General features: G+C 35.3%; 1 protein-coding gene across 1 annotated transcript in view; it reads left to right on the forward strand.

Annotated features, from left to right (window-relative positions):
• KLHL1 (kelch like family member 1) overlaps positions 1-19,479 on the forward strand; it is a 424,255-nt gene that overhangs the window by 381,235 nt on the left and 23,541 nt on the right. The window contains exon 8 of the mRNA XM_082434833.1: positions 1,365-1,527. Within this exon, the coding sequence (XP_082290959.1) occupies positions 1,365-1,527 (163 nt within the window). The remainder of the gene's footprint in view (positions 1-1,364; positions 1,528-19,479) is intronic.

Here is a 19,479-nt window from a genome sequence, read left to right on the forward strand (position 1 = left end):
TAGGCTGTCTTCATTGGTTTTCATTCTTTTTTATTTATTCTCTTCTGCAGCAGTGAATTCCACTATTCTGTCTTCCAGATCACTTATCCGTTCTTCTGCCTCAGTTATTCTGCTCTTGATTCCTTCTAGTGTATTTTTCATTTCAGTTATCAAGGGTTCATTTCAGCTTCCTTTTTCTTTAATTCTTCTAGGTCTTTGTTAAACATTTCTTGCATCTTCTCGATCTTTGCCTCCATTCTTTTTCTGAGGTCCTGGGTCATCTTCACTATCATTATTCTGAATTATTTTTCTGAAAGGTTGCCTATCTCCACTTCATTTATTTGTTTTTCTGGGGTTTTATCTTGTTCCTTCATCTGGTACATAGTCCTCTGCCTTTTCATTTTGTCTTTCTGAGAATGTGGTTTTTGTTCCACAGGCTGCAGGTTTGTAGTTCTTCTTGCTTCTGCTGTCTGCCCTCTGGTGGAAGAGGCTATCTAAGAGGCTTGTGCAAGCTTCCTGATAGGAGGGACTGGTGGTGGGTAGAGTTGGGTGTTGCTCTGGTGGGCAGAGTTCAGTAAAACTTTAATCCACTTGTCTGCCAGTGGGTGGGGCTGAGTTCCCTCCATGTTGGTTGTTTGGCTTGGGGCAACCCAGCACTGGTGCCTACAGGCTTTTTGGCAGAGTTAATGGTGGACTCCAGTAGAGCTCACACCAAGGAATACTTCCCAGAACTTCTGCTGCCAGTGTCCTTGTCCCCACGGTGAGCCACAGCCACCCCCTGACTCTGCAGGAGACCCTCTAACACTAGGAGGTAGGTCTGTTTCAGTCTCCTATGGGGTCACTGCCCCTTCCTCCTGGGTCCTGATGTGCACAATACTTTGTGTGTGCCCTCCAAGAGTGGAGTCTCTGTTTCCCCTAGCACTGTCGAAGCCCTGCAGTCAAATCCTGCTAGCTTTCAAAATCTGATTCTCTGTGAATTACTCCTCCCGTTGTCAGATTCCCAAGTTGGGAAGCCTGACATGTGCCTCAGAACCTTCACTCCAGTGGGTGGACTTCTGTGGTATAATTGTTCTCCAGTTTGTGAGTCACCAACCCAGGAATTATGGGATTTTATTTTATTGTGATTGCACCCCTTCTTCCATCTCATTGTGGCTTTTCCTTTGTCTTTGGACGTAGGGTATCTTTTTTGGTGAGTTCCAGTGACTTCCTGTCAATGATTGTTCAGCAGTTAGCTGTGATTCCAGTGTTCTCACAAGAGGGAGTTGCAATTGTTTCTTAACTGCTAGAACCTATTCTGAATAGCATCATAATTTTTACTACTAATTTGATTTTAGAACCTCACTGTGGAATAAATCCATTCGGTTTTCATTTCTCCCATGTTTCAGGTGTGACGGTACTAGAAGGACCTATCTATGCCGTTGGAGGCCATGATGGCTGGAGCTATCTGAACACAGTGGAGAGGTGGGATCCTCAGAGTCAGCAGTGGACATTTGTAGCTAGTATGTCAATTGCCCGAAGCACAGTTGGTGTGGCAGCATTGAATGGCAAGTGAGTAGACTTTCCTTTTTTATTTGAAAAAAAAGTTTTTGAGTGAATATAGTTTTAAAAATAGCATTTAGTAAACTGCTTTGATAAAATATTTAAATCTTTTGTTTTTGATTTTTTTTTAAGTTTAGTCTTCATGGATCATTGACATATCAAGACTACATATTTTTCTGATTGTCCCTTCTTATAAAATAAAAACCAAAACTTCTTTAAAATAACTGGGTTTTTTTTAAGTATCACATATATTTCATGAGAATTATGTGAACTAACGATCTGCGTATTTATATCCTTTCTGGTAAAATAGTCTGAGGAGCCTTCAAAAGACTATTAAAAATTTGGTACTTAATACAATTTTTTGCATGATTGTATGTCTCTTCACTTTTCTCCTTTCCATTCCTATCACCCTAAATGGGGAATTTTCAAACACAACACTGTTGACATTTTGAGTTAGATAATTGTTTGTTTGGTGCAGGGCTCTGTCCTGTGCATTGTACAGTGTTTAGCAGCAGACTGGCTTTTATCTACTAGATACCAACTGCAACACCCTGCCCAATGTGGTAACCAAAGAAGTCCCTCTGGGGTGGCAAAATACACTCCCTCTCACTGCCATGAGAAACTCTGCCCTAAAAAAGCTAATAACACCTCTGGTTTGAAAAACAACAAAAGCTTCCAATCTGTTTGTCTTTCCACTAAAGTCCATTTGCTAAAGCTGCCACAGCTGCTTAACAAATGCAAGTAATATTTCAGTCCTCTTCAAGAACTTCTCTTTACAATTAGAACACAATGCCTACCTATCTTTACCTAAAGGGACCCACTGGATCTTGTTTCTGCCTATTCTACATTTTTTCTCTGTACATCAGCCAAATTGCCCTTTTATCTTTGCTTCAAATATAGCAGCTCTAACCAAACTTAGTCCCTTTGAATGTGCTCTTTTCTTTGAGATGCTGTTCCTACCCATCATCACGTGTCTGGGTTTTTCTCATTTTTCAGATTTCATCTCAAAATTTGTCCACAAAGAAAGTTATTTACTATTCATCCTATTAAAATAAACCACCCTGCACACTATCCCAAACTGCTTACTGTTCTTAAAATTACATACATTACTGTTTTCTCTTTTTACTAGATATACATGTTTAATGAATGTTGGACTTCAATTTTCATTTAGGTTTATTTGATGCCTAAAATTGTATTCTTAGTATCATGTATACTTCCTGAGAATCCATTTAGGATTTTGCCTGGAAATAAATATTTACATATTAATTAGAGAAAATGTTAGATCTATACATTTGAAATCTTTTCGTCTGAAAATGTGATCTTAATTTTATCTCTTAAAATTAGTCTCTATGTATTTTAGTGGTTTTAATTTAGGTATAGGTTTAGTATTTTCTTTCTGAGTTTTATTCACATTTATTTGTATTTTTGAACATTTTAGATATTATATTTTAGTTTATATATTTGTATGTGTTAATAATTATACATTTATAGTACACTGGAGAAGAAAGTTTAAGTATCTATGTTTATAATAACCATCTTACTAAATGCATGTATCAGTTAGTTTTTTGATTTATAGTAATAGATTTTCTAGGAAGATAAACATGGTAAACTAATAATGAAACTTTGTCACTTCCTTCTTAATATTTATGTTTATTTCCTTTTTATTGTATTGCTTTTATTTTTAGAATAGTGATATAAATAGTAGTGATATTGGGTGACCTCGTTTATGTCTTTTAATTGGAAAGACTTTAATGCTTTATAGTCTGTGTGATATTAGTTGCTATTTGAGATACTTATACCATGTGGTGTCAAGGGCAAGATCTTGTCATTGCCTGTAGTTTCACTAATGGAGATTTTATTTTAAAAAATCAACCTTGGTATAATGTTTTATTAAATTCTTTCTAAAAATGTATAAACTTATATTTTCCTTATTTGATCTATTAATATGGTGATTTACATAAATATTATAATTGTAAATCATTATTACATACTTAAAATAAAACCAACTTATCCATGTTGCATTATTCATTTATTATTTTGTTGCATTCTATAGTCTATGATTTTTCATCTATGTTTGGTCTACATATCTTTTGAAAAACCATTTCATAATATTTTCCATTATGATATGAAGCTTTTCTTAGCATAATAACATCATAGCATGAATTGAGAAGCTTTCTACAATTTATCTGCTATAAGCATCTACAAACATGGGAAGTATATATTCTTGAACATGACAAATGATAGAAAAAATTATATGTATATTATCATATATATTTCCTTTAAAAGTTATATTTTACTGAGATTCTAAAATTTAGCAGAAAGCAGTTGTACCTTACTTCTAATCCTATGACTATTAATAATAATCCATCTTGTATTGTTATATCTTCTTTTGTACTGTTATTAACCTCCTAATTTGTTATTTTTAGGTGTTAGCATTATTACTAATTTTGTCTTATCTTAGGTTTTGTCAGTATCACTATTTGGTTTTGTTTTTGTCTTTAATCAAATGTGTGCATAGAGTGAAGTTATACTTGTTTCCTCTCTTGTTTTCTTATTCATTAATTTGCACTTGGCTCAGTTTTATTTAATATGTCTTGAAATTCAGAATTTAACAAAAGATAGTATTAATAATTGTATTTGCAGTTTATTCTTCTTTAATATATCAAAATTATCATTTTAATTGTTTCCATTTCTTGCTTATTAAGAATAGTTTGGCTGTGAACATCCTCACTTATATATGTCCTTTGTGAGCATGCATACAAATTTTAGCTGAGTGTAGACCTGGAACTGCGATTGCTAGGCTATACGGTATTCTTGTGTTCAGCCTTAAGGGATAATTCCCAGAAGATTTTGAAAGTGTTTTCCTAATTTATGTACATATTCACACTGTACTAGAGTTCTAGATACTGATTTGGTAATGCCAGTTTTTATCTTTTATGGTTTTTATCTATTCTGGTAGATAATGCTATCACATTCAGTTAATGACTGAGATTGTGCACCTTTTATATACTTATCAACAATTTTATATCTTCTGGCTGAAGTATATATTAAAGTCTTTTTCCTGTTTCCATTTGGGTTTCTGTCTTTTTCATTTTGCCTTGTAGAGTTCTTCATATGTTCTAGAAATTATTTCTAGGTAAATATATCTCACTTTATTAGTAGTAGTATATTACTATTACAACTACTATTATTTTCCAGGAAGGATATGTTGATTATATAATTTATTAAACTTTATGTCTAAAAGGAATTTTCACATGTCTTCACATATTTGTTGTAAACTGGCTTGAGTAATTTAATGTCACAGCCTTGTATCGTTATAGTTAAGTAGATATTATATACTTACTTATCTTCTGTCATTTTTTTTAAGGGAGATGTGTGGTAAGTCCAGTAGTTTTTCACCTTTAATATGTTTTTATATCTCATTCTTATAGATGTTTTGACTATATTTCTACCAGTTAGGGTACACTCAAGAGACAGAAACCACTCCAGCCATTTATCAGTGATTCTATATAACCTAATATAAAGATTTGTTAAGTAGATATAAAAATTAGCTAGTTAACCAAAAAGTCAACAAGAGAACACTATATCATAAACGTATCAACTAAAGGAAACAGCTACCACCCCTAGTGTTGGAAAACAAAAGAAGAAATTGTGGTTATTAAGATTTAGAAAATCAGATGAGAGTCCCTATGCAGTTGAAATCCAGACATTTGTGATTGGACCTCTGCTTAGCCAGAGCTGGCATCTCTGACATGAAAGAGGGGCCCCTTGGCCTGGGACCCGAAGCTCTGAGGAGGTGGTGCCAGTCTGCTGGTGTTGATGGCTCTGAGTGGTCTCAATAAGGCCAATTTTGCAAGTTCTGCAAAGTGGCAATTGGATGCAACTGGATGCAGGAAAAAAAGATGGGGTGACACAGGAACAGGAAATGAGCAGAAAGTAGCAAGACCCTTCCTCCTCTAGTCTTTCAGTCTCCCTCTAGCATCCATTAACATCACATCCTAAAAGAAGAAACCAGGTGGCAAAGCAGAAACGTGGTTTGCAGAGTTCCAGCCCTCGTATCAAAAAGCAGAGTACAGGAGAGAGAATGTGGGGCTGCGAGATAAGAGCTTAACTACTGGCATGTTCTTCTCCAATTTCAAAATGTTTACCAGGGTATAACCTGATGGCTGCTTTTCATTCTTTTAACTTAATATTTGGAGATTCATTTGAACAATCTCAATCATGTTTTTATTTTACTAAGGAAAGTTTTTATCTACTGAGGATTGGTTTTTGTTTGATTCCTTTTCCATTATTCTAGTTCTTTGGTTTTGGGATATATATTTTAGTATGTATTTATGTTAATGATTGTGTGTGTCTTTGAGCACTGATTTATTTTCCATAAACAGTTTTTCTCCTCAGTAATTTTATTTCTTTTCCACTTAACTTGGGAAATTTTTTCTGTATTTTATGGTTAATCATTGCCATTTTGCTTATGAACTTTACTGTTTCCAGTGCATACATAATCTGTATTTTAATTTTCCATATATGATATACTTATTTGACAGCTCTCTTTCCTATCTGCCTCATATTCATCTTATTTTAATTGAGGATACTCCCTTATTGTTTTACCTTAAAAATCTCTTGTATCACTAAATGTGTATTTTCTTAAATTGCTTTTGAGAGTACATTTAGTGACTTTTTCTCACCACTTATGCTGATGCTAATTTATAGATTCATCTCTTATATCCTTTAGGAAATGGGTATCTTATTGACATAGCAAATTTGCTCAACAAAGATGAGAAGTATCTTTACCCTTTCCTTATATTATTCATTTGTTACATTATTCTGTAATGAGAAGACATACATACACACACAACACACCCAAGACATGGCACACTTTATTTTAAAGTTTTAATATATTACTTATCTTATTCTAGATTTTTTATAATTACTTTGCATTATAGTTGTGACCCTTCCTTAATATTTTACTGTGAAATATCTTTATATATATGTGTTTTGTTACAAATCTCCAAACTTAATCAGAAATAAATGGGATAAAAATTTAATAAATATAATATTTAATGGATAGTCTTGTAGCAAATTTTCACATGTTATTATAACTGAATTTTTTAATCCAATTTCTTCCCTTTTAAATTAGCTTTATATGGAATTCATCATTTGTATAATTTTGTGGTCCTTGTATCTTTTTGGTCAGCTAGGATATTTAATATCCTAAGAAATCCTGTTTTACTCTAACAACATTCTTCATACCAAATATCAGAGTGTGAGAGTATTTAAAGTTTTTATTCTTAAAATTGTTTACATTTTAATTAAGTACATTTTCCCAAATTTTAACCCCATTTTATGAAAATGTTTGGAATGATTTCATTTTTACTTCAAATAATCTTTATCCTTTAAATCAGAATAGTATAGACCTCATTTGGGTTATTTTTTAATTCCCCTGAGTGTGATTTAATGGCCTCAAAATTCTGTGGTTTAATGACTTTCTTTTAATGTCTGGTTGCTTCTCCTGTTTTACTCAGAGAAAAACATACTCACTAGAAAGTGACCTTTCACTTCAGATCCACATCAGAAAATTGTTTCAACATCACCCTCTGACAGCTGTTTATTTTTCTCTCACCTCTACTGACATGACTTTTTTTCCCTCTTGTTTAATTTTCACATCTCACTAATGTGTCATTCTAACCTGACTGTTGCTTCTCTGAATATTATTTTGAATAATTTTCCCAATTAAGGCTAATGAAAACCAGTGAACAGCCCTCTTGAGTTTAGATCATTCATGATACCTTTTGTTGTGGAAAAACAAGGCATTGGTTCGTAGCTTAAAATTAATGAGTGTATTCTGATGGATTCAAGAACAAAATTATATCAATTTTATGAAACATTTTGGTCAGTCATCCAATGACACAAATTAAGCTAAGTCGTAGATACATCATCTTAGGCCAGCACAGCCACAGACTTACTTGATGCATAAAGGAAATACAACAAAACAGTAAATAGACATTCTGGTGTGGCGAGTGACCATATAAAACCTCAGACTCTCCACATAATATCACACTAGTAATTATTTTTGTTTCTTATTTGCTCTGTGCCTTAGCTTTGTTCTTTCAAACTTTACTTTGTAACTAAAAGGTCTTTCTGGTTTGTTTCCCTTTATTTCCTGAGTAAGCTCAAAAAGCAGATACTCATACTGCCTGAGCACATCCATATATAGTCCTGAATTTTAATAAATGTATGCTCTGGTCCTTGGAGAATCTGCAAAACAGATTTTAAAAACTGTGTTTGTTTTGTGATTCACCATGGCAAAACTGATTTACTCAGTCATTCAAAACCTCATGTTAATAATACACATGAAGAAGCTGCTATTTCTGTGCAGTCTGAAGTTTATACAGTTTGAAATATCATGAGAACAGGAGTCATGTCTGTTGTTTTCTCCAGTACAACCCAATATCTAGCACTGTACCTTATTATGCCTCAAGCCCTGTCACTTACGTGGTGCTCTCTAAGACCATTTCTATTTTTGTATCCAAACTTTGATATTCTTTTTCTTAAAAATGAACCCAAAATTGTAAAAGCTTTCCTATGATAAACATATCACCAAATGCAAGTTCATGTGCCTGAGGCACAGTGAGGCCAAACAAAACAAAACATCAGAGTTAAGAGCAGAGAAACCTTTATTGCACGGCTATGCAAGGAGATGGGTAGTTCATGCCCCTCAAAACCCCAAACTCCCTGAAGGATTTCAGCAATGCATTTTTAAAGGCAAGGTGAGGAAGGGGCGTGGTTGGTTGTTGCAAACTTCTTGGTATGGGAATCCTTTGTTCTTGCAGCTGTCCACATAGCTCAGGCCAAGATGTTCCTGTAAACCACCAGCAAGACAAATGTTAATCTCTGTTCTGAAACATTTTATCTCTATATGAATGGAAAAGTGTCATACCATTAAAGGTCAGAGCTTTGAGAATGGGTCAATCCATATGTTTTAAGCTATAGGCAACATTCTTAACTCAAGCAAAAGCAATAGAATACAAAGGTTAAAGTACAAGAAACATTTAATATGGAGTCAGATTTGTTCTTCCCTATTACAAGCAGTTTGTATTAAAATTGTATTATCTTAGATTCACACATTTAAAAAAAATCACTTGTTTGCTGAGTCTCGCTGAGGGCTGTTAATAGGCTTAGGAGGTTTGTGATTTGCCTTCTGGAAGAAATGATTTCTAATCTGGAACTCGACTGATTTATCAGATTTGCAGAAAGTGAGGAAGAATTGCAATGAGAAGGAACAAGCTGTGTCCAGTTCCTGAGTGTGAATTGCAAACAAAAGGAAGAAAAGTTGAGTTTAGCTGGAATATAATGAGGAAGAGTGTCCCCAGTAGATTGGATAGAAAGCCAGCCTCTAGGTCATAGCAACTTGGCTAAGGTAAAAATATTATAAAAGGTTTAAAAAAGGGCAGCGACATGGTTGTATTTCAATTTTGTAAAAGTCACTCTGGCTGAAGAATAATTTATAATTGCTCAAGGAAACTATAAAATTATTAGAATATCATCACAAAAGTAGACTGGCTGATATGCATTCCAGTGGTTCAAAGGGATTACTTGATAAATCATGCCTCAGAATTAAAACGTATAGCAACAGGATGTTACTGACCAGGGTTCTTGGCCTCCTCAATCAATAGAAATTGATAAGAGACCAGGCAAGAAATTCAGGCAAGGCTTTATTGGGGTTCTTGCTGCAGCAGGAGGGAGTGAAAACAAATAACAGTTTTCCTTGCTTGCTCCATGAGTCAGGGCGAGCTGGTTCTTTATATGGGATACAGGTGGGTCCAGGATTGGGCCGGAGAGGTGGCTTGGGTGGTCTGTCCACCCCTTTGGTGGTGCTGTGTGCAAGGTGCATATGCAGTACCCTGCTTTTGCTCCCAACACCCTGTTTTTTGGGAGGTTTTAGTCTTTTTGTATCTTCTTGTTCATAATTTGCCCCAACTGTACATGCATGCAGCTATTTTTAGTCCCTTATAGTTTCTTTGTATTTTGCTGCTGGAAGAGACATTTGTCCAGGTGCAAGCACTGCAGCAAAGGGTCCAGGTCCCAGCCTGTCTTACAAGCGCTGCAGCAAGGGTCTCAAGACCCAGCCTATCTCAAGAAGACAATTCATTTTGGCTCCCTACTTGAGCATAGCTACTGCCAAACTCCTTAATTTAGAATTCAGTGGTTTTATGAAACAGACGTCTCTTTCCTTCTGCAGTCTTCTCTCTTAACCACCTGCCTTACAGCCACCGTATGTCCCAAACATAAAGAACGGCTTGATTGTTCACACTCTTTTGCATTTTTACATACTCATCTCTCTCCCCAGATTTCCCTTCCATTTTTTTCTTAATAACTTGTGACTGTCCACTGCCCTTTTAGTTTCTCTCTTCAGATTTTCATCTGGTCTTTGGATACATTTGAAAACTCTCTAGAGTGACAGCCTAACACAACTCTAGATCTCTATGTGCGTTAAATTCCATGTGGCAAGAATGGTACTAAGAGAATTCAGTTTATTGTACTTGAGAACAATAGTGTAAGAAAGCATTAAAAATATATTAAGATGTGCCTTTACCTAAATAAAACCTAAGTGAGATCCTTTATAATATCTCCGTCACCCAAGGCCTAGTTTAATCTGTACCTTTTCCATTAACCCTTTAAAATTCACCGATTTAAAAATAATTGTTCCGTCTTTTGCATTCCCAAGACACAGGATTGATACTTTTCTCTGCAATTTGTCAATATCTTATTTCAGCTGAACTTAAACAGGTGCCTTTTCTTTGACAACTTCCATTCATATATCATTCTTTTTCAAGAATTGGAAATGAGTGCTTGCTTCATTCATTTTTTAAAAATTTACAAATAGGTACTTGCTATGATGATATATCAGAGAAAATAAATCAAATCTGCACTCAGAGAGCTTACATTAATAAGGGAAATAAGAAACATCAAAAGAAAGAAATTCAGAATTGTAATAGGTGTAGAGTGGGAGTTGGCAAGTAAACATGGAGGGATTAAAATTGAAGTGACCATTTCTACCAGGTTTTGGGTTAGTAAATTCTACTAAGTTGGGTAGGATGCAATTCATTAACCTAAATTAATCTCTGTATTTATAATTGTCAGAGACGTTTTATGAAATATAGGCACGTTCTAATAAATAAAGGTAAGTGGGTTCTGTTAGCCATATGTTATAATGACAGCAAGTCCATTTTGTTTGGGGCAGCAAATTATGCTCAGGGACTGAGATTGTCTTTGCCAGAAGTTTAAACACAACTTCACTGTAGGAATTTCACAAACCGATAGCATACAGGGTCATGTCTCTTAATAAGCCAATAAAGAAATAACACACCCATGATAGATTAAATACACTATTGTTCCAGGCAAGGGGAGAAGATAGAAATAAAGTCCAAATTTACTTGAAGTGTACTCTTTTTTTTTTTGCCTTTATTTTATTTATTTATTTATTTTTTAACATCTTTATTGGAGTATAATTGCTTTACAATGGTGTGTTAGTTTCTGCTTTATAACAAAGTGCATCAGTTATACATATACATATGTTCCCATATCTCTTACCTCTTGCGTCTCCCTCCCTCACACCCTCCGTATCCCACGCCTCTAGGTAGTCACAAAACACCGAGCTGATCTCCCTGTGCTATGCGGCTGCTTCCCACTAGCTAACTATTTTACATTTGGTAGTGTATATATGTCCATGCCACTCTCTCACCCTGTCACATCTTACCCCTCCCCCTCCCCATATCCTCAAGTCCATTCTCTAGTAGGTCTGTGTCTTTATTCCTGTCTTGCCACTAGGTTCTTCATGACCTTTTCTTTTTTTTTTTTCCTTACATTCCATATATATGTGTTAGCATACTGTATTTGTTTTTCTCTTTCTGACTTACTGCACTCTGTATGACAGACTCTAACTCCATCCACCTCACTACAAATACCTCCATTTCATTTCCTTTATGGCTGAGTAATATTCCATTGTATATATGTGCCACATCTTCTTTATCCATTCATCTGATGATGGACACTTAGGTTGCTTCCATGTCCTGGCTATTGTAAATAGAGCTGTTATGAACATTTTGGTACATGACTCTTTTTGAATGATGGTTTTCTCAGGGTATATGCCCAGTAGTGGGATTGCTGGGTCTTATGGTAGTTCTATTTTTAGTTTTTTAAGGAACCTCCACACTGTTCTCCATAGTGGCTGTATCAATTTACATTCCCACCAACAATACAAGAGTGTTCCCTTTTCTCCACACCCTCTCCAGCATTTATTGTTTCTAGATTTTTTGATGATGGCCATTCTGACCAGTGTGAGATGATATCTCATTGTAGTTTTGATTTGCATTTCTCTAATGATTAATGATGTTGAACATTCTTTCATGTGTCTGTTGGCAATCTGTATATCTTCTTTGGATAAATGTCTATTTAGGTCTTCTGCCCATTTTTGGATTGTGTTGTTTGTTTTTTTGTTATTGAGCTACATGAGCTGATTATAAATCTTGGAGATTAATCCTTTGTCAGTTGCTTCATTTGCAAATATTTTCTCCCATTCTGAGGGTTGTCTTTTGGTCTTGTTTATGGTTTCCTTTGCTGTGCAAAAGCTTTTAAGTTTCATTAGGTCCCATTTGTTTATTTGTGTTTTTATTTCCATTTCCCTAGGAGCTGGGTCAAAAAGGATCTTGCTGTGATTTATGTCATAGAGTGTTCTGCCTATGTTTTTGTCTAAGAGTTTGATAGTGTCTGGCCTTACACTTAGGTCTTTAATCCATTTTGAGTTTATTTTTGTGTATGGTGTAAAGGATTGTTCTAATTTCATACTTTTACATGTACCTGTTCAGTTTTCCCAGCACCACTAATTGAAGAGGCTGTCTTTTCTCCACTATATATGCTTGCCTCCTTTATCAAAGATAAGCTGACCATATGTGTGTGGGTTTATCTCTGGGCTTTCCATCCTGTTCCATTGATCTATGTTTCTGTTTTTGTGCCAGTACCAAACTGTCTTGATTACTGTAGCTTTGTAATATAGTCTGAAGTCAGGGAGCCTGATTCCTCCAGCTCCATTTTTCGTTCTCAAGATTGCTTAGGCTATTCGGGGTCTTTTGTTTTTCCATACAGATTGCGAAAGTTTTTGTTCTAGTTCTGTGAAAAATGCCAGTGGTAGTTTGATAGGGATTGCATTGAATCTGTAGATTGCTTTGGGTAGTAGAGTCATTTTCACAATGTTGATTCTTCCAATCCAGGAACATGGTATATCTCTCCATCTATTTGTATCATCTTTGATTTCTTTCATCAGTGTCTTAGAATTTTCTGCATATACGTCTTTTGTCTCCTTAGGTAGGTTTATTCCTAGATATTTTTTTCTTTTTGTTGCAAAGGTAAATGGGAGTGTTTTATTAATTTCACTTTCAGATGTTTCATCATTAGTGTATAGGAATGCAAGAGATTTCTGTACATTAATTTTGTATCCTGCTACTTTACCAAATTCATTGATTAGCTCTAGTAGTTTTCTGGTAGCATCTTTAGGATTCTCTTTGTATAGTATCATGTCATCTGCAAACAGTGACAGCTTTACTTTTTCTTTTCTGATTTGGATTCCTTTTATTTCTTTTTCTTCTCTGATTGCTGTGGCTAACACTTCCAAAACTATGTTGAATAATAGTGGTGAGAGTGGGCAACCTTGTCTTCTTCCTGATTTTAGTGGAAATGGTTTCAGTTTTTCACCATTGAGGACAATGTTGGTTGTGGGTTTGTCATATATGGCCTTTATTATGTTGAGGAAAGTTCCCTCTATGCCTACTTTCTGCAGGGCTTTTATCATAAATGGGTGTTGAATTTTGTCGAAAGCTTTCTCTGCATCTATTGAAAAGATCATATGGTTTTTCTCCTGCAATTTGTTAATATGGTGTATCACGTTGATTGATTTGCATATATTGAAGAATCCTTGCATTCCTGGGATAAACCCCACTTGATCATGGTGTATGATCCTTTTAATGTGCTGTTGGATTCTGTTTGCTAGTATTTTGTTGAGGATTTTTGCATCTATGTTCATCAGTGATATTGGCCTGTAGTTTTCTTTCTTTGTGACATCTTTGTCTGGTTTTGGTATCAGAGTGATGGTGTCCTCTTAGAATGAGTTGGGGAGTGTTCCTCCCTCTGCAATATTTTGGAAGAGTTTGAGATGGATAGGTTTTAGCCTTTCTCTAAATGTTTGATAGAATTTGCCTGTGAAGCCATCTGGTCCTGGGCTTTTGTTTGTTGGAAGGTTTTTAATCACAGTTTCAATTTCAGTGCTTGTGATTGGTCTGTTCATATTTTCTATTTTCCTGGTTCAGTCTCGGCAGGTTGTGCATTTCTAAGAATCTGTCCATTTCTTCCAGGTTGTCCATTTTATTGGCATAAAGTTGCTTGTAGTAATCTCTCATGATCGTTTGTATTTCTGCAGTGTCAGTGGTTACTTCTCCTTTTTCATTTCTAATTCTATTGATCTGAGTCTTCTTCCTTTTTCTCTTGATGAGCCTGGCTAATGGTTTATCAATTTTGTTTATCTTCTCAAAGAACCAGCTTTTAGTTTTATTGATCTTTGCTATTGTCTCCTTCATTTCTTTTTCATTTATTTCTGATCTGATCTTTATGATTTCTTTCCTTCTGCTAACTTTGGGGTGTTTTTGTTCTTCTTTCTCTAATTGCTTTGGGTGCAAGGTTAGGTTGTTTATTCGAGATGTTTCCTGTTTCTTGAGGTAGGCTTGTATTGCTATAAACTTCCCTCTTAGAACTGCTTTTGCTGCATCCCATAGGTTTTGGGTCATCGTGTCTCCATTGTCATTTGTTTCTAGGTATTTTTTGATACCTAGAGAGCTTCTGAGAGCTAAATTAACAAAGGGTAGCTTTGTCCAGACTGAAACTCTGGGGTAGCCTTCACAAACTCTCTGTATTTATAGTCTAAATGTCCCCTTTGCCAGAGTTGCTTCTCCACAAGTTTTTATTGAAAAGCCCCCAGCTGGGGTCCCTCAGCAGCTGAGTTACTAAGTTCTTATCAATCAAGGGCAGATGAGATGATGACATCCAGACACAACTTACTTCATTCTTATATCAAAACAACTTTACTTCTAAAAACAACTTAATTTTTTCTTGGTCATAAATAAGTGGATTTGAAATCATAGCAAACCAGTACACAACAACAAAGTCTCAGACTTAGTTTGCCACATGTACCAACATTTCTTAATAAGTGGGAAAAAAAGCAGTCTCACAGCCTAATGTGTAAGCTTACTGAAATCTCACTCACTGTACTCTCAGGCACTCAACTAGTACCTCTCATGGAAATTATTCACTGAAAGGTACATGCAGGGGTATTATGATAGCAGGAATGACAAGCCTTATCATGGGATCAGATGAAAAAGTTCTCCATCAATTAGGAAACAAAGGGTCAAACAAAGTTCTCGATCTAGAGAGTTCCATCAAAGGTGTTATACCGCACTTTCTATAGCCATTCCTGAAGTTATGTACCAGTGATAAAGTATGCCACACATTAAATAACTTTCCCTAGTATACCGATTATAAATAACATTACATTTCTGGGGAAAAGACAAAGTGGGATCAAAAAGACTTTCTAGTGGAGACATACCTGAATTGATTAATGAGTGATGAATGAACAGTAACCCACCCTATATAGTAACAAGGTACTTAGGACAGAATGCACAATGGCACACAGGGCTGGAAAAGATCTAGTGCTGTGGCAGAAAGTTATAATTGGCTCTTTTTTTTTTTTTTAATTTGTATTTATTTATTTATTTATTTATTTATTTATTTATGGCTTGTTGGGTCTTCGTTTCTGTGCTAGGGCTTTCTCTATTTGTGGCAAGCGGGGGCCACTCTTCATCACGGTGCGCGGGGCTCTCATTATCGCAGCCTCTTGTTGCGGAGCACAGGCTCCAGACACGCAGGCTCAGTAGTTGTGGCTCACGGGCGTAGTTGCTCCGCGGCATGTGGGATCTTCCCAGACCAGGGCTCGAACCCGTGTCCCCTGCATCGGCAGGCAGATTCTCAACCACTGCGCCACCAGGGAAGCCCATAATTGGCTCTTAATACTCATTCATTCCTTTTTATACGACAGTATGCACAGCACTGTTAGCTAGGCAAGTGGCCACCTAAAACAAAGATAACATTTCCCAGCACCTGATCAGTCAGGTATTCTCATGTAACTAAGTTCTGGCCAACAGGATGTAAACAGTGAGTAGTGCAACTTAAAGATTCATTCTTAAAGGGAGAAAATGAGCTCCTTCTTCCACTTTTCCTTCATCTTTCTGTTTGAACTGTGGTTGTGACAGCTAGGACTCCACCTTCAGGACCAGAGGGTTTGTAGACAATTCTCCATGGACTTTTAACATTCCTGCACATTTTCCAAGCAAAAATATTGGCAACTTTTTTCACCATCTTTTCAAGGATATTTGTAAATCGAACAGCTTTGGAAGGTAGAGATAGTGTCTTTCTTTTGGGCAGAGAGCAGGTTTGTTCCTTGAGAGAGCAGGAACACAATAATAAAGATAATATCTACCTTCAGAGCAATGATTGGACAGGTTTGCTGGCAGCCCCTTTAAGGATTAGCAGTTCCTAAACTCCAGATGTGAGAAAAGTCCTCTATGTAAATAAGCATTCACCTGAATCTCTCTGTATCACCCTGGTGGGACTTGGAGGGACAGGGGGAACCCATGTGAACATGGAGCTCATTCTATCTGTTGTGCATGAAAAACAAAGTCATTTCTTTCTGATCCCAGAATCTTGTGTCTTTTACCAGCATCTATGAAACTGTGGTAGGCTAATTTGTTAGCTTTCAGGTCTGGTAAAATTTCAGACTCTTCACAGTTCTTGATAAAGGGTCTTATCCTACAGATTATAGGTTGAATGTTGGAAGCAACCTGGGTCTCAACACCTACCTGCAAAGCCACTTTACACATATTTGAATCCATATCTTAACTAATACAGAATTTGTTTCTTCCTACTGCCGTATTGTATGGACAGGCATACCCCGAAGACATTGCAGGTTTGATTCCAGACCACCACAATAAAGTATATATTGCAATAAAGGGAGTCACATGGAGTTTTTGGTTTCCCAGTGCATACAAAATTTATGTTTACACTATATCATAGTTTATTGTGTGCAATAGCATTATGTTTTTAAAAACAATCTACATACCTTAATTTAAAAAATACTTTATTGCCAAAAAGTGCTAACCGTCATCTGACAATGCAGGATTACCATAAAACCTCGATTTGTTAAAAAAAGAAAAATGCAATACCTGCAAAACTCAATAAGGTGAAGCACAATCAAATGCAATAAATGCATAAATCATGCATAAATAAAATGAAGTATACCTGTACTAGAATATAAAATACATGGTGCTGAGATGGGCACCTGGCAACTAGATCTCAAAACAGGAAGACCTTGTTGCTAAACTTTATATAAAACTTTTCTGTAGGCTGAATAAACACATAAGTTAATGAAAGGGGTAGGGAAGACTCATTCATTCTCAGCAAAATTCTAGAAGAGTTTAGTTAAGTCAGGGGTATTTCTGACCTCTTGCCAATTTTTGGCATGCAAGGAGGGATATACAGGTCAATGTTCACAGCAAACTGACCTATGACACTGATATCTCCTAAGAATGTTATTTTTCTGCCCTTTTCTCATTGCCTCTGAATGAAATTCCAGCTCCATAGCATGGCATACAATCCCCTTCATTCTCAGTCTAACCTTTTCATCCTACCAGCCATACCTCTTCTTCCCCTCCTTCACTACCACCCGTTCCACCAATATGACATACTTGCCACTCTATTTATCACTGGCTATGACCTTTCATGTCCCTTGTCTTTACACATAATGCTTTCCCTGTATGTAATGCTTTCCCCTATTTCTTCATCTTACAAATTTCTACTCATCTTTCAACTCTAAGTTAAAATGTCATGTTTCCTTTCTTGCCATGAAACTGTCAGCTGTCACTTCTTATGTTGTCAGTGCATTTACTTCTAGTATCAGATCCTTCTCTGCTCTTCATATTCTCAACATCTAACTCGTCATTGTAGTAAAACAAAACAGGGAATCAGTCTAAACTATGATTAACTAGATTGTAAGAGGACATCTGAGAAGATAACGTTGGAAAATTGTCCATGAATTTTTGTGTGTACATTGCAACATTTATTCTAGCTGCAAAATATTTTCAAGTATTGAAATACATCTGTTGGTTTTAATAATTACTCCATAAAGCAGCCCCAAAGGACACTATTATCTCTTCTATACAATTACAATTTTCTCATTTCTTTTGTAAAGCTGTTTCTGAAGAAAAAATGTAGTGTATTTATTCTTTTCAACCAATTTTGCTCTAGTATTAATAATTTATATTACATTATCAAAATTACAATAATTTCATTGTTAATCTGTAGACTATATAATAGGAAGAACATTAAAAGGGACATTTACCAAATGAAATAAAACCCTGATAACCTAGCTTAGGCTTTAGTAAATAATTTATAAAATAACAGCTATGATGTATCAAACATTTATTTTACAAAAGAAACTGTCAGATATTATATCATTTTTATAGAGGTGTTACATAAATTTCTTTTGTATAAACCCATGTGTTACTGAGTTTTATTAGGAGAAGGTTCACACAAAGGCAGAGAGATTGAATAAATAGTGGTTTATAATATATATATAATTATATTAAGAAGTCAATGATGTTGTAACTTGTGAAATTTAAGGTACATTTTATTTTCAAATATAAGGCTATGCTAATAGGCTCGATATTTGACTTCTATAATGTGAGCAATATGTTTAATTAATTATCATTATTTTTATACACATTTAGCTATATATTTGTACATGTTAGCATTCTTTAATAATTTCAAAAAAGTGTGATAAAGTATTGAATAGAATTATTTTAGTATCAGCAATGCTGGATTCAGATAAAGCAACAGTATAATTTGTCACTATAATGTGTATGAATAAACATAGTAGCTTGAAGTCAACCATTACATTAAAACAATAGAAAATAAAAAGGGGAATACTTTTCTTATATGTAAACTATGTACCAGGGACTGTGATAGGTGCCCTTCATGAAGATACTTAACCAATAAATAAAATCTCTGCAAAAAGTTATTTTGCTAAGTTTTAATAACAATATCTCAATATTATAGCATAGTTCTTTTGAGTTAGATCTTCAATTTAAATGAAACAGAAATAAAGTTCAGATTTTGTGAAGCATTTAGGATGATAAAAACTTCCGAGTGAATAATCATTTCACTTCTGGGTGATTTTGCAAGCTAAATTGTCCAATACTTGTCCTTTAAATTGCTCCTATTGGTTAATTTCAGCATATTGCAAGACTGAGAGCCAGCAGACAACTTGTGAGTAATCAAGCAGAGGCATTACATCCATAATGGGAACACTTGGGCAATCAAAAGTATTTTTTCATGGCAGGCATTGAGAGAAACACAGACATCTTAAAAAAATCTCCAGGATTTGAAGTCAGTTTAAACATCATATTTTAGACTTACTAAAGAATATTAGAGGATGAATTTTTTTTTAAATCTAAGGCCTAAACTATTTTATATACTAAGTAATAATGTCATCCTATGCATTTACTTAGTTAGAATTAAGTCTGTTTACCAATATATTAAGCATAATGTCCACTAGTAAAGCAAAAATTTCATGACATCTAATCTTATTAAACCATAAACAAGTTATAACATTCCTCCACTCAAAATCCTCCCATGGCTTCCTGTTTCACTTAGGGAAAATGTCTACATTTGCTTTAGACATTAGACAAATGTCTAAACACCTGTGTGAGGCCCACCCTTTACCCTTACCCATTATCTCCTCTGCTACCCCGCCCACTATCTCTGCTCCTGCTGTTCTGGCTTCCTTGCTGCCCCTGCAACTTTGCA

The sequence above is a fragment of the Balaenoptera physalus genome, assembly GCF_965194825.1.
Source record: "Balaenoptera physalus genome assembly, chromosome: 18".
NCBI classification, from domain to species: Eukaryota; Metazoa; Chordata; class Mammalia; order Artiodactyla; family Balaenopteridae; genus Balaenoptera; species Balaenoptera physalus.